At 41.8% G+C, this 17,115-nt stretch overlaps 1 protein-coding gene across 2 annotated transcripts in view; it reads left to right on the forward strand.

Annotated features, from left to right (window-relative positions):
- The window catches only part of LOC140391868 (fibroblast growth factor 9), a 113,992-nt gene extending 97,466 nt beyond the window's left edge, over nt 1-16,526 (forward strand). For both annotated transcript variants that reach the window (XM_072476852.1, XM_072476851.1), the window contains exon 4: nt 15,353-16,526. In XM_072476852.1, coding sequence (XP_072332953.1) covers nt 15,353-15,598 — 246 coding nt within the window. In that variant the 3' untranslated portion in view covers nt 15,599-16,526. The remainder of the gene's footprint in view (nt 1-15,352) is intronic.
- Nucleotides 16,527-17,115: the final 589 nt, after the last annotated feature.

Consider the following 17,115-nt stretch of genomic DNA (forward strand, 5'->3'; position numbering starts at 1 on the left):
TGAGATTATGTTATATTCTTCGAAACTCTGGAGAATACAGTCTCTCCTCAGAGGACAATCCTACCATTCCAAGACTCAGTCTTAAAAAATGTTTTCATGGGATGTGGGCTTCGCTGATTGGGCTGGCATTTTTATTGTCCATCCCTAATTTCCCTTGAGAAGTTACTGGTGAGCTGTCTACTTGAAGTGCTGCAGTCTGTGTAGTGGAGGAACGCCCATAGTGGCTTTTGTGAGGCGATCAGGTGTTCCTTTTTGCCTATTTTTGCTGTCCTTCAGGATATTTTACAAACTTCATTTTGCTTCTTTGGTTAAAAAAAACTCAAAGGATTCTCCAGCCTTGTCCGCCCAGCGACCGGAGAATCCTGCCCGAGGGCAATGAACTTCTCCATTGTCCATGTCTCACCCATGGCGTTTTTGTGACGGGCTAGGTGGAGGTATCCAGCCCAGAGAGAAATAGATATATATCGAGAGATTTTTGTCTAATATTACATTACCATAAGAACAATTCAGAGGTGCCAAATGAGAAAGTATCTGCCTACACTTGCTGGCATGATAATGTTGTGTGACCTGCCATTCCCAAAGTGTACTTGACTTCCTCCCACATAACCATTCCTTTCTTGCCCATCTGAGTACAGCACTCCCAGGCTACAACCTCTTTCAAGTTCTCTCAACCCCCAAGTGCTTTCGGAACATCTTGACTATTTCAAAAACCCAAAGTCTTCCCAGACTCACTGCCAAATGTCCACTGCCCCCCACATTCTAACCTCCCCTCCAGCTCCTCTAGGGTGGCACGGTGGTACAGTGGTTAGCACTGCTGCCTCAGGTCTGTGTGGAGTTGCACATTCTTCCCATGTCTGCATGGGTTTCCTCCGGGTGCTCGGGTTTCCTCCCACAGTCCAAAGATGTGTAGGTTAGGTGGATTGGCCATGTTAAATTGCCTCTTAGAGTGGGGTTGCAGGAATAGGACTGGGCATTGGGCCTAAGTAGTGTGGTCGTTCAAAAGGTCGATGGGCCGAATGGCCTCCTTCTGCACTGTAGGGATTCTATGACTCTATGTAACTGGTCTCAGCTCCATGTGTCTCTTCTCTTTGAAATTCTCCCAGGGTGCAGTTCTCAAAATTCCATGCCCCCCCAGACCAAGTGAGCAGTCCCAGGGCTCAGTTATACCGGTTTCATTGCAGGCACCACTTACCAACTGCCTCCTGTATGATAACCCTATGGCTACAACCTTTATATTTTATTGCTGCCCCACTTATCCTCTCTTAGCCTGAACCCTTACCCCAACTAAATTTTTTTTGCACCCAGGTGGGCTGTCGTAGATTTCAGACCTAGCCCTTCCCTGTGCGATCTGGTTATCTACCTTAACTTGTTACATTGAACTTGCAAATTGTTGTGTACCCAGGTATTTGAGAAATGTAACAGATATAACTTGAATGTGGAAGGGGCTCACACATCTTGCATTCAGGGTGGAGGAGTTGGGAATATTAAATTAACATAGTAAGAGGAGGTATTATGGTGTTTATGGGTAAATACCTAGGCCAGGATTACAACTAGGAAAATAGGAGAAATAGCAGAGGATTTTCTGGTCCTTTCTGGCTACAGGTTTAGTGCCTGAGGACTGGATGATAGATAATGTTGTACCATTGTTTAAAAAGGGCTAGACTGAGTAATTACATGCCAGTCAGCCTAATTCAGTGGTAGGGAAATTACTGAAACAAATTCTGAGGGACAGGATAAATCCATATTTAGAAAGTCATGCTTTAATCAAGGACAGCCAGCACGGGTTTGTTAAGGGAAGGCCGTGACAAATTAACATTATTCATTTTTTTGAGGAGGTAACAAGAAGGGTTTATGAGGACAGTCTGTATGGATTTTAATAAGCTTTTGATAAAGTTGCATATGGCAGACTGGTCATGAAACTAAAAGCCCACGGTATCTAAGGTAAAGTAGAGTTGGCTCCAAAATGGACTCAGAGGCAGGAAGGAAAGGGTATCGGTCGATGTGTGTTTTAATATCTGGAAGGCTGTTTCCGGTGGTGTTCCACAGGGCTCAGTACCAGTTTCCTTAATTTTTATGGTATATATATCAATGATTTGGATTTGATTGCAAGGGGAATAATTAAGAAGTTTGCAGATGATGCTAAATTTGGCCATGTGGTTGATAATGAAGAAGAAAGTTGAAGACTGCAAGAAGACATCAATGGACTAGTCAGGTGGGCGGAACAGAATTAAATCTAGAGCAGTGTGAGGAATACAGAAATTATGGTAGGTATTTAGATGTATAAAAGGAACTTAGAACCTTGAATTTAGGAGCAGGATTAGGCCATTTGGCCCTTCAATCCTGCTTGACTCCCTTGTCCATCAAAAAAATGTCTAACTCTGCCTCGAACTAATTCAATGACCCAGCCTCCACTGCTTTCTGGAGAAGAGAATTCTACAGACTAACGGCCATCAGAGAAAGTATCCCTTCTCATTGTCATCGTAAACAGTAAACCTCCTATTCTTAAGTCTTATTCTAGTCTGCCCCACAAATGGAATCTGGCATCCACTCTATTAAATCCCCTCAGGATTTTATATGTTTCAATAAGATCACCTCTCATTCCTTTAAACTCCAGTGGGTATATTTCCAACCTGCTTTCTTCATAAGATAAGCCCTTTAACTCGGGAAAGAGTAGAGTGAACCTTCTCTGAACTGCTTCTAATGCAATTATTTACTTTTTCAAATAAGGAGACCCAAACCGTGTGCAGTATTCCAGATACAGTTCCATCAAGGTTTTATACAATTGCAGTAAAAGTCCCTACTTTAATAGTCCATTCCCATTGTAATACATATCAAAGTGCATTGAAGTGCATGTCCAAAGATTCTTGAAGGTGGCTGGAGAGGTAGATAATTTGATCAAGAATGCAGATTGGATACTTGTATTTATTAGCGGAGGCACCAAATACAAGAGCTAGAACTGTATAACACAGTTGTCAGGCCACAGCTGGCGTACTGCGTGCAGTTCTGATCACCACACTGTAGGAAAGATGTGGTTGTACAAGAGAGGGTTCCGAGGAGATTTACAAGGACGTTGGGAGAATTTTAGCTGTGAGGTTTGGGTCGTTTTCTTTGGAACAGAGGAGACTGAGGGGAGACCTAATTGAAATGTATAAAGTTGAGTGGTTTAAATAGAGGAGAAAGGAAGACCCAGTCCCTTTGATTGAGAGGTTCATAATCAGGAGGCATAGATTAAGGGTAAGAGATAGGAGGTTTATAGGAGGTTCAAGTGGAAACTTTTCATACACAGGGTGGTGGGAATCTGGGACTCACTGCATGCATAAAAGGATGAAAGGGCAGACATCATCATTAGATTTTGAAAAGTATTTGGGTATGCACTTGAAGTGTCATAAACAAAAGGTGAGAGACCAAGAACTGGGAAATCAGATCAGACTGAATGGCTACTTGTAAGCCTGCGTGGACACTCCTTTCATATTGTTAATTACTGATTCTGTGATTCTAGATTAGTGAAGGAACGTGTGTGAGAACTGGAGAAAAAAATAAGTTGGAAGACATACAGATGAGAGAGATGAGAGAGATGAGATTGGGCAGCACGGTGGCATAGGGGTTAGCACTGTGGCTTCACAGCGCCAGGGTCCCAGCTTCGATTTCGGCTTGGGTCACTGTCTGTGCGGAGTCTGCACGTCCTCCCCGTGTCTGCGTGGGTTTCCTCCGGGTGCTCTGGTTTCCTCCCACAGTCCAAAGATGTGCAGGGGTAGATCAATTGGCTCTGCTAAATTTCCCTTAGTTTCCAAAAAAAAGGGAAGGTAAAGTGGGGTTACGGGGATAGGGTGGAAGTGTGGGGATAGGGTAGAGGTGTGGGGTTAGGTAGGGTGCTCTTTATAAGGGCCAGTGCAGGCCCGATGGGCCAAATGGCCTCCTTCTGCACTATAAATTCTGTGAAGAGAGCAATATTTTCAGAGTGAGAAAAGGTCATCAAGACCAGTACAGAGATGGATATAATAATGATTTTCTGGAAGTGAAGCAAAAGACAGAGGGACAAACCCACAAATATTTAATGAGAATGAAATAAATCGAGAGATAGTTACAGAAAGAGCCTTTTGATTGTTTTTGTGCATGACTAAGATTGTGGGGACCATTTGCTTATTTAAATAGATAATCAGAAGTATGAAAGAATCCTCGGGCACATTGAACTCCTTTTATTTTAAGCATTGATTCCTGACAGGAAATGTAATTGTTCCCTGATGAGGTACAAGTGGTTTTGATTTTAACTTGAATGTTCTAATTGAACAGGGTGCTAAAAACCACAGGGAAGTAAGATGTAAGAAAAGTGCATTTGGCTCTTACAATTGAGTGCTTGCAATATCTGTGCATGCAGATAGATGCCAGATTGTTGAATACGTTTTGTGTTGCAATAGTTCTTCATTTGTACTGTTTTTGCTTCACTCAGAACATTCTATAGTCTTGTTTATAACTAGTTAGAGGAAGCTAGATAATATTTTTATTTGCAGTGGGTAGTGGAAGATCATAAATAGTGATAAATCATAACAGCAGCTTTGAACATGTGGGAATATTGGAAAGGGAGGCATACAGAAGGTATGAGCAGGGTGATGAAGAGTGGCAGACAAGTGGAATAATAGATTGAGAAGAAACTTCCATTATACCCATTGAGTGAGTCTTTTGAGTAAGAAACATAAGTCTGGCTTTAATTATATTCGGCAGCATCTTTTATTAGGAATCTTTACTGCACTTTTAATTGGTCGATAAAATGCAATCAATTTCATCACAAATATTTTCCTGCTGTTGCAGTTTTCCCAATGGTCGAGGGAACCTGGGAATGTACAGTGAATCTGTGTATTAGCATATCATTTCCTGACATAACCTTCTTTGTTGCAATGGGTGTAATGGCTTTTGTTCAATTGCACTTCCAGGACATAGGTTATTTTCTCTCTGGATCAGTACACATGCTTTTAAATGGAGTTTATTTCATGGGAACGATTGGTTGAAGACAGTGGTTTGGTTGCCTCAGGGGCGTTGCTATTTAGAGCCTTCTGCTGTGTAATTCTGCATCTAATCTGTGTGCATTACTGTAATGCATGATTCAATCAAGCCTATCACATCTTGAAACCTCACTAAAAAATGCCACCTTCTGGATTCTTAAACACATTACATCAAAAGCATGAATTACAAATACGATAAAACCGGTTCCTGCTGTTGTTTGCTATCTCGGATTTTTCATAACAGAACAACACTAATGGCAGTAGAAAGCCAAATAGATTTGCCATCCAGCTGGCTCTATTAGTGCAGAGTGACACCAATTGTGACATTTTACTGATTGAATGCACATCAGTACCTTTTATGGTAATACATTTGCAGTAGCACATAAATAAATAGGAGTAAATTACCTTTTTAAATGTTTCTTTTTAATATAATGGCATTCAAACTGTAACTTGCCATGGGGATTGCGTTCTGGAAATAACACACATCACTACACATAAAACACATAAATGCACAAGCACACTACTAACTTGACAACAATGGCCTTTTAAAGCACTTGACTATAATGACACAAAGAAAACGTTTAAAATAATGAAATAAATAAATCCTGTAAAAGTGTTCTTTCATGCTGACCAATATTGCAGTGAACTGTATTGAACCATTTGGACTAGAATGGGCTCAAGTTTGGACCCTCACTCCTATTACCTGATCACAGCTGCGATTGTATTTTGGTACTGAAATTACGATTGGAACAGGGAATAAAATCAACTAGAGTTCCTGATTGTTGTTCAGTCAACTCCCAGTAGAACATACGTGTGAGTGTATGTTCGGGGAGAACTACGTTTATGCTTCACCGTGATACTTTATAGTTGAAAAACCCAATGAGACACACTTTTGAGTCTGAGGTCACACGTAAAGAATAGCTATTTGGGTGAGGTATGGCACAATGGCCAGCAAGCATCCTTACAGTGTCAAAAAATAGACAGAACCTGTACAATGTCTTAAAACAAAGAATATTGTGAACCTATTGACATAATTGGTAGTTACGGGGTGTTAAAATGTTAAAATCAATCTCACTACTTCATCCAGGTATCGGGTTGTGAATTAACTTCTCTGCAGGAAAGCACCACAGAAACTAATGAGGTGACCTTTTACTATCTGATATCCTGCAGTTTCTCACTTTCGTGATGGTTTTTCAGATATAATAAGGCAATTAAAACATGCATTTCCTGTCACCATTTTCATTTTTGTGTGTGTTTTTATTTCCACAAATAAGCATCACAAGAATAAAATGTTTCATGTCTGTTCGAAATGTTTTCTTCCAGTGCGGGTATCCAGCAGATTGTGTTTTCATTAAAACCGAGATGTATGTTTCCAGTGAGAATTTCTTCCATGCCACTTGTCATGTGATTCCGTTCCCTGCAGCGAGTACAAAAACTTGATTTAAATTAGTCTCATGTTTCCTGTAGAGCTACAAGCAAGCACACAGCACTTGACCTCTGTTTTACAATTGTAGTTAAAAAAAAATATCAGTTAATCAGGACCAATCCTCTCTAGGGATATGCTGAGATAGCAAAGAATGAATGAATAAATTGAGCAAAAGCTACACATTTTATAACCTGACTGAGCTAACCGGATTTTTCTCTTCTGTTAAGAAAAAGCAGGGTATAGTTTTGAGCAGTGACTTTGATTAATATGTTTGGAGTAATGTACTACAGTGCTGTAGAAGCATTTCACGTACCATTTTCAAAATATTTTGATAAGATACATGCATGCACAGGTAAAGCTTACTTGATTTACCTTATCTTGCCCATCCATAAAATTATCACATGGAACCAATAAATGAAGTTCCAGATGGTATCTGGCACCTGCCAAACTGTACATCTAGATTGAGTCCATGTTGCAACCAAACGGTTTTCGTCTCCATTATTCAATCTGGAAGTTTTTTCCATGTCTCAGGCACACTGTGCAGAATAACTCCTTGATGTCAATTTAGCTTATTCTAATTTGAATCTTCTCTATGGTTTAATTTTTAATGTAATGTTCCGGATTTACCTTTCCTGCATTTTTGCATCACTAAGTGGTCTCATTTAAAATTTGGAAACTCCAAAAGTTCTTCAGTCTCTTCCTCAATGAGGTCAGTTTTGTGGTTCATAGTAATTAGGGTCAATAAAATATAGGCTGCTTATAGGCAGTATTAACCCTATAATAAATCCTGAACCTGGAAGTGTTAGATCTGAAACTGAGTATGCAAAAATAGAATGAAAGGTTTACTCTAAGGTGAGGCCCTTAATGAATATTTTGTGTGAAAGACATGCCATATAAAATAAAAGCAAATTACTGTAGATACTGGAATCTGAAACCCCCCCAGAAAATACTGGACAATCTCAGCAGGTCTGACAGCATCTGTGGAGAGAGAAGGGAGGTAATGTTTCGAGTCTGGATGACTCTTTGACAAAGTGTCACCCAGACTCGAAACGTTAGCTCCCTTTTCTCTCCACAGACGCTGTCAGACCTGCTGAGATATTCCAGTATTTTCTGGTTTTATGCCATATAAAATGTTTTGCTCAATTTTCCGTTCGTTAAGACCATGATTTATTCTTGGATTGAGTCTTACAGGCACCAGACACCATCTGGGTCTCCATGTATTAGTATATCCAGCTTATACAATCATGTTACATTTATGAAACTGAGCATGGGGAGGCTGAATATCGAGGCAGGATTCTCCTAAATGTCCATTTCAACTTCAGATCTGGAAAACTGGCATAAATGTGATTTGTAGTGCCCGGCTGGATTCGATGAGTGGAAGAACATTCCTGGCAGTCCCCACTCTTCAGGGTCAAGGAGCTATGGGACAATAGGGAAAGCCTTGAACTGATGCAAGATCCCATTTCTGTCCAAATGTGCATTTTGTGAAATTTGCTGGCGTGTGAATCTTAGCCAATCTTTCCTCTTCCCAACATTGGGCTGTCATGACTAGTTGAGGCACCCTTACGCTTTTCTTGGCTGAGACCAACTATCTCAGCACAGACTGGCTATTGAATCTGGAACTTTGTATAACTTATTGAGGCACAGAATTTACCAGTGAATCTTTCAATAGCAGCACTTTAACTTACTTTTATTTTACTTCCCCAGTAATGCTAATTTTCATTGTATCTGGGAGTGAAAGCTTTTCATTCTAACATTGAGCATTCGCTTCCATCACTCCCTGCTTTCTCTTGCAGAATGAGACATAGGAAACAAGAGCAGGAGTAGGCCATTCAGTCATTGTGCCTGCTCTGCCATCCAACCAGATCAAGGGTGATTGTCCACCTTCACGCCATTTCTTCCTACTATCCTCCATATCCTTCCTAGTTATCCAAAATTGCTATTTAGAACATACTCAATAATTGAGTAGAGAATACCAAAGCTTCAGCACCCTCTGAGTGAAGAAATTCCTCCCCATCTCAGTCTTAAATGGCCTGCCCCTTATTCTGAGACTGTGTGCCCTGATTCTAGACTCACTAGGCAGGGGAAACATCCTCTCCACATCCCCCCTCTCAGGCCCTGTATGACTTGGCAAGGATTATCAGATTTGCAGAAAAATGGCAAAGATAGCCAAACAAGAGGCAAAAGATGAAGTAATCGGTGTGCAAAAAATATTGATGCCTACAAACCTCTTAGAACAAAGTACAAATACATAGCTATATATTTTAAAGATAACTAAAGATGGGACAATTGAAAATCTTATTCAAGAATGTAATTTTATTTTTTAAAAAAGGAAAGCAGTAAATTGTGTTCCGATCCATATTACTTTCTTCACAGCAAATCAAAGAAATCATGTTTTAGATATCTGATAGCCTAAACTGTGCCTTGCCATCTTGTTGCATTCCCACACCTTCTCTGTTGCTTGGGATTTCCTGCACACTGTAAAACCTCAGTCCACATCTCCAGTTACATGACCATAATTAACAATTCCTTACCATCAATAAATACATTAATGAAGCCACGTTTATATTGCCAAAAGTTCTCAAGTAGCAGTTGTGAAGTGAACACCAGTGAGCTTCATGCATCAATGTTCACCATTTCCTTCTCGTCTTGCCAGCTCTCAAATCAGGAAGCTGATGAACTAGGATTTAATTGTTAACTGGTACAGTGTTCCACAGTTTTAGATTTAGTTGCAGCTTGTCAGATCTATGAAAATATGGGCCTCAGGTTAGGGTTGCCAACTGTGATTAAATGTAATCCTGGAGGTTTCATCACATGACATGCCCCCCGCACTCCAGCCATTGTCGGCCAATACATCTGTCCCTGTGACATACGCAACTGGATTCTCCGGCTGCGGGTTCCTCCGCTTCGCCAGCCATGCACACACGCCCGTGGATTTCCGGACAGCATGGGGGTGCCCACAATGGGAAACTCCATTGGCCGTCTGCTGGGACGGAGGATCCTGTTGCTGGCGGGGGCGTGCCGCACCAGAAAACGGGTGCGGCGGGACGGAGAATCCCGCTCACTGTCTTCCTTTGCAAATTGGAAAGCAAAAAGGCTTTTTGCTGCTTGGCTGGCAGCCAACAGCCTCCCCCACCCCTCAATTTTCAATATTTTATATCTGGTCGAGAGATATGTTCAAAGAAAATGACAAGAAAAGCAATCATTTTTAATGTGCCAATGGTTTTTCTCCAAAATTGCATACAGTAGTGTCCTGGAGATTAATCTTCAATTCCTGAAGACTTCAGGCCAATCCAGGAAGTTTGGCAGCCCTACCTCAGGTGCTGACGGGTCTTAGAGGTTAGGTTCTTAAAATTGCATTTTGCTGTTTGCTATGGAGCACTTGTTAATGACAGCAGCCTTAAACGTGCTTTCTGTAATCTATAATCTAAAAATTGGGACAAGATGTTTTTGGTTCTGCTAAGGTCAGGAACATAGGTAGACTGGGCTGAAAACTATTAGCAAAGCTGAAGCGCCCTTTTCTGGTGTCAGGAGATTGGTTTAGGGGCCCATAAGGGCTCCCCTTTCCCACGTGGTGACCAGCCAATTAGATTAATTAACAGCCTGGGGACAGAAATTCTATGCCCTCCAGGAGCTGTTGACCAATCAGATATTGGCAGCTGTCCATTTCAGACAATACCGTCTGGAATGGTGGTATCAGGCAGTAATGTACCCACCAGAAACCAGGATCAGCGAGTACCCCAGGCCACAGGTGTGTGAGGGCAGGATGTTTTAACAGTCATTAGAGGTCAATGTAACTTTGGACATTTTTCAGGTGTCCGTGGAGAGCAGGGCTATGCCTGCGGTCATTTTGGTGCCCATAAAATGGTGCGACAATAACCAATTTTTACCACAGGAAGTCTGACTTTCAGCATAAATGCTTGAGTTACAAATTTCACCTTTGATTTGAGAAAGATAGTTTTGTGAATGTAATAGTTGAATAAAGTGATGGACATTGTTGAAGGATATATTCCTTTTTAATAATTGAACTTCAAACACAGGTTTATTTGTCCTGCAATCCATTTTCCCTTGAAATAAAATGATTATAATTATTTATTTTGCATAACAGGAAATAAGGAGTTATTGGTATTATTATTCTGTCACCAGCAATTTAAATGTTATACATGTCTTGTCTTGATTTCATTATGACCATGGTAAACAATTTAACAATTTACAGGATCATATTTCCAGTCAGCTTCAGTTTGACCCTGTTCCACATTTTGCCCAGAGACATATAGGGCCAAACATGCTCATGATGGTATCCATCATTCCACTCAATATTGAAGGAGGCAGGAGTAGCTGGACTATACAAACTGTAAATAAATCAAAATAAAATAAAACAAGGAGCTTTAGTGTGTTACTGTTGTCTGAAATTACTTGAATGTACCATTTAGGAGAACATAATTTAAAGAAAACTTTTATTTGTTTCAGCAAAGGAGTACTTGATAAATTTGTATTAAATTTATAGATTTTGGGGTTCATTTACAAGTTTGCTGTTTGTGGGGTAATCTGTCAGAATGGATTTTCGCCCATTTTAGTTGTTACCAAGTTTTGATCACATTTATTTCAATGAGAGGAGAATCTGCTGGGCTCCACAATAAGTGGGCAATCCGCTTCACCAGGTGACCATCCTGGGAAAATGCTTGAAAAGAGGTTACCCAACACGTTAACCTATCCAGTTAATGGGTACTGGGGAAATGAGAAATTCAGAGGTAATCAAGGCAAAGGATGTCTAATTGGTGATATTAAGGAGAAGTTAGCACTGCTCTCTCACAGCGCCAGGTACCCGGGTTCAAATCTGGCTCGGGTGACTGACTGCGTGGAGTTTTACTTTCTCCCTGTGCCTGCGTGGGTTTCCCTTCGGGTGCTCCGGTTTCCTCCCATAGCCCAAAGATAGAACATAGAACATAGCGCAGTACAGGCCCTTCGGCCCTTGATGTTGCGCCGACCTGTGAAACCACTCTAAAGCCCATCTACATCTAAAGCCCTTATCGTCCATATGTCTATCCAATGACTATTTGAATGCCCTTAGTGTTGGCGAGTTCACTACTGTTGCAGGCAGGGCATTCCACGCCCTTACTACTCTCTGAGTAAAGAACCTACCTCTGACATCTGTCCTATATCTATCTCCCCTCAATTTAAAGTTATGTCCCCTCATGCTAAACATCACCATCCGAGGAAAAAGGCTCTCACTGTCCACCCTATCTAATCCTCTGATCATCTTGTATGCCTCAATTAAGTCACCTCTTAACCTTCTTCTCTCTAACGAAAACAGCCTCAAGTCCCTCAGCCTTCCCTCATAAGATCTTCCCTCCATACCAGGCAACATTCTGGTAAATCTCCTCTGCACCCTTTCCAATGCTTCCACATCCTTCCTATAATGCGGCGACCAGAATTGCACGCAATACTCCAAATGCGGCCGCACCAGAGTTTTGTACAGCTGCAACATGACCTCATGGCTCCGAAACTCAATCCCTCTACCAATAAAAGCTAACACACTGTACGCCTTCTTAACAACCCTCTCAACCTGGGTGGCAACTTTCAGGGATCTATGTACATGGATACCGAGATCTCTCTGCTCATCCACACGGCCAAGAATCGTACCATTAGTCCAGTACTCTGTCTTCCTGTTATTCCTTCCAAAATGAATCACCTCACACTTTTCTGCATTAAACTCCATTTGCCACCTCTCAGCCCAGTGCTGCAGCTTATCTATGTCCCTCTGTAACTTGTAACATCCTTCCGCACTGTCCACAACTCCACCGACTTTAGTGTCATCTGCACATTTACTCACCCATCCTTCTATGCCCTCCTCCAGGTCATTTATAAAAATGACAAACAGCAGTGGCCCCAAAACAGATCCTTGTGGTACACCACTAGTAACTGGACTCCAGTCTGAACATTTCCCATCAACCACCACCCTTTGTCTTCTTCCAGCTAGCCGTACCAGCCTCCCCGAACAGGCGCCGGAATGTGGTGACTAGGGGCTTTTCACAGTAACTTCATTTGAAGCCTACTTGTGACAATAAGCGATTTTCATTTTCATTTCATTTCATTTCTTTTTCATTTCATTTCATTCATTTCTGATCCAAACTGCTAAATCACCTTGAATCCCATGCCTCCGTATTTTCTGCACTAGCCTACCGTGGGGAACCGTATCAAACGCTTTACTGAAATCCATATACACCACATCAACTGCTTTACCCTCATCCACCTGTTTGGTCACCTTCTCAAAGAACTCAATAAGGTTTGTGAGGCACGACCTACCCTTCACAAAACAGTGTTGACTATCTCTAATCAAATTATTCCTTTCCAGATGACTATACATCCTATCTCTTATAAACCTTTCCAAGACTTTGCCCACAACAGAAGTAAGGCTCACTGGTCTATAGTTACCGGGGTTGTCTCTACTCCCCTTCTTGAACAAGGGGACAACATTTGCTATCCTCCAGTCTTCTGGCACTATTCCTGTAGACAAAGATGACTTATAGATCAAAGCCAAAGGCTCAGCAATCTCCTCCCTAGCTTCCCAGAGAATCCTAGGATAAATCCCATCCGGCCAGGGGACTTATTTCTATTTTCACACTTTCCAGAATTGCTAACACCTCCTCCTTATGAACCTCAAGCCTTTCTAGTCTATTAGCCTGAATCTGAGTATTCTCGTCGACAACATTGTCTTTTTCCTGTGTGAATACTGTCGAAAAATATTCATTTAGAACCTCTCCTATCTCCTCGGACTCCAAGCACAACTTCCCACTACTGTCCTTGACTGGCCCTACTCTTAGCCTAGTCATTCGTTTATTCCTGACATATCTACAGAAAGCTTTAGGGTTATCCTTGATCCTACCTGCCAAAGTCTTCTCATGACCCCTCCTGGCTCTTCTTAGCTCTCTCTTTAGGTCCTACCTTGCTAACTTGTAACTCTCGAGCGCCCTAACTGAACCTTCATGTCTCATCTTTACATAAGCCTCCTTCTTCCTCTTGACAAGTGTTTCGACTGCCTTAGTAAACCACGGTTCCCTCGCTCGACCACTTCCTCCCTGCCTGACAGGTACATACTTATCAAGGACACGCAGTAGCTGTTCCTTGAACAAGCTCCACATTTCCATTGTGCCCATCCCCTGCAGTTTTCCTCTCCATCCAATGCGTCGTGCCTCATTGCATCATAATTGCCTTTCCCCCAGATATAACTCTTGCCCTGCGGTATAAAGCTATCCCTCTCCATCACTAAAGTAAACGTAATCGAATTGTGGTCACTATCACCAAAGTGCTCACCTACCTCCAAATCTAACACCTGTCCTGGTTCATTACCCAGTACCAAATCCAATATGGCTCCGCCTCTCATTGGCCTATCTATATACTGTGTCAGGAAACCCTCCTGCACACATTGGACAAAAACGGTCCCATCTAAAGTACTTGAACTATAGCGTTTCCAGTCAATATTTGGAAAGTTAAAGTCCCCCATAACAACTACCCTGTTGCTTTCGCTCCTATCCAGAATCATCTTTGCAATCCTTTCCTCTATATCTCTGGAACTTTTCGGAGGCCTACGGAAAACTCCTAACAGGGTGACCTCTTCTTTCCTGTTTCTAACCTCAGCCCATACTACCTCAGTAGACGGGTCCTCATCAAGCGTCCTTTCTGCCACTGTAATACTGTCCTTGACTAACAATGCCACCCCTCCCCCTCTTTTACCGCCTTCCCTGAGCTTACTGAAATATGTAAACCCCGGCACCTGCAACAACCATTCCTGTCCCTGCTTTATCCATGTCACCGAAATGGCCACAACATCGAAGTCCCAGGTACCAACCCATGCCGCAAGTTCACCCACCTTATTCCGGATGCTCCTGGCATTGAAGAAGACACACTTTAAACCAGCTTCCTGCCTGCCGGTACACTTCTGCAACTTTGAAGCCTTACTCATGACCTCACTACTCTCAACCTCCTATATACTGGAGCTACAATTCAGGTTCCCAATCCCCTGCTGAACTAGTTTAAACCCTCCCAAAGAGCATTAGCAAATTTCCCCCCCAGGATATTGGTACCCCTCTGGTCCAGGTGTAGACCATCCCGTTTATAGAGGTCCCACCGACCCCAGAATGAGTCCCAATTATCCAGAAATCTGAAACCATCCCTCCTGCACCATCCCTGTAGGCACGTGTTCAACTCCTCTCTCTCCCTATTCCTCGTCTCGCTAACACGTGGCACCCATAACAACCTAGAGATAATAACTCTGTTTGTCCTAGATCTAAGTTTTCACCCTAGCTCCCTGAATTCGTGCCTTACATCCCTATCCCTTTTCCTATCTATGTCGTTGGTACCTATGTGGACAACGACTTGGGGCTGCTCCCCCTCCCCCTTAAGGATCCCGAAAACATGATCCGAGACATCACGGACCCTGGCACCTGAGAGGCAACACACCAACCGTGAGTCTCTCTCATTCCCAGAATCTCCTATCTATTCCCCTAACTATGGAGTCTCCAATGACTAATGCTCTACTCCTCTCCCCCATTCCCTTCCCTTCTGAGCAACCTGGACAGACTCTGTGCCAGAGACCTGTACCCCATGGCTTACCCCTGGTAAGTCCCCCCCCCACCCCCCCCCCCCTCAACAGTATCCAAAGATGTACAGGTTAGGTGGATTGACAATGCTAAATTACTCCTTAGTATCCAAAAAGATTAGGTGAGGTTACTGGGTTTCAGGGATAGGGTCGGGATGTGGAACTAGGTAGGGTACTCTTCCTAAGGGTTGGTGCAGACTCGATGGGCCGAATGGCCTCCTTCCGCACTGTAGAGATTCTATGATTCTATTCTATGATTGTATATTGTGTTGGAAGAAATATGTTTTACCCTCAACTTCAAAAATTATGTTTTGATTCTTTTTTTTTCAGGAGAAATTGACTGCAGAATGTGTTTTCCGGGAGCAGTTTGAGGAAAATTGGTATAATACCTACTCATCGAATGTATATAAGCATGCGGACACTGGAAGACGGTACTTTGTCGCATTAAACAAAGATGGGACCCCAAGGGAAGGGACTAGGACTAAAAGGCATCAAAAGTTCACACATTTTTTACCTAGACCAGTGGACCCTGACAAAGTACCTGAATTATACAAGGATGTATTAAACCAAAGTTGATGAAGACAATCCTTAAGCTTGGACCACTGAAAAGCAACCACTATAATGGGTTCACGTGGTGGGTTCTAAATGATTAGCTGTGTCATCACATCAGCTCTACTGTTGCCAAACTTTGTCGCATGCATTGTGTATGGAGGCTTGGATGGGACACGCTGATTTTGTTCTGCACTTAACGGTTTGTCCTCCCAGAGGTGAGCCTGTGCCCACTCGCTTGGTTGAAAAAAAACTAAATGTGTAAGAGGGAGGAATATAGTGAAATGCCGAGGAGAAAGCTGGCCTGATGCATGCTCCAAGATGGGACACGCTTTACATTATTTTGATCAGTTCTATTTCGTTGTGTATCAGCATAGCTGCCATACTTTGATTCGTCAGGATACTGGCTGGTGACATGCTCAAGCCCACGCTGCATTAATAATGGCATGGAGGACTTTAAAAATGATTTAAAATAAAAGAAAAAAGACAATTCATTCACAGATCAATGGTACTACCCCATAGGGCTTTAAGCAAAGACCTCTTAGTAAAAAAAACAGAAAAGTTAAATTTATTTATAGAAATTCCAAAGGCAACATTATATTTATTTTATATATTTATTTATTATATAGAGTTTATTTTTAATGAAATATGTACAGGCCAGATAGGCATTTCGGAAGCTTTAGGCTTTGTAAGTGTAAAAATGCCAGTGGCCACTATGAACCTGTGGTAAGTTCATGTGAGTTAATGTAAAGGTGCATGGATATAAAAGGATTCCAGTAACCCCTCTATTCTGAAAGTGACAATCTCTTTTGTGCCCAAATTATTGTAACACTATGAACAGCACTCATTATATTGAGTATCACTCTTCTGACTGCTTGATTTATGGCTTTCTTCCTCTTCTCCAATCTCCACCCTTTTCCCCTCGTGGATTAAAGATAAAGTTGGGTCTTCAGAACTTACCTTGTCTCTTTCATATCCAATTCTGTCCAATGCAGTTTCACAGTTCTATGTCAATACTGGGTACCTGGCTTATTCTGCATCTCAGAAATAAGACAACTTTAACTGATGCTGTTGTATAATTTATCACTAAAAGACTGCAGTTTTAAAATGGATTTTGGTAGTAAAATATCTGGGCCTGTATTCATGGTAAAGTGTTATCAGGGTCAGCGTTACTTTTAGGTATTGTGGTTACTAGGAAATTGGGGAACTCTCACAAGAGTAATGGACATTAAATTAAAAAAAAATCCTGTTTCATACTAATTATTACACAATAATTCTTAACATAGTTAACATACTGAAAACATGTTTTCTTTTGGACTGAGAAGTGTGTGACTTTACCATAGCCTTAGAGGGAATGCTAAAGATTCTTGTGGTATTTTAGGTCTCTGTATTTAACAACCTTTCTGAATGTCGGCTCTGAACAACTGCATCTCTGTAATGCATTAGTTTGGATTCTTCAAGCAACCATTTCTACTTAGTCACTGGGTAAAAGTAACATTTAAGGGGCTCAGACAATCACATTTTCACACCTAAAAGGAATCACT

This window comes from Scyliorhinus torazame, chromosome 15 (assembly GCF_047496885.1).
Source record: "Scyliorhinus torazame isolate Kashiwa2021f chromosome 15, sScyTor2.1, whole genome shotgun sequence".
In the NCBI taxonomy this organism is placed as follows: Eukaryota; Metazoa; Chordata; class Chondrichthyes; order Carcharhiniformes; family Scyliorhinidae; genus Scyliorhinus; species Scyliorhinus torazame.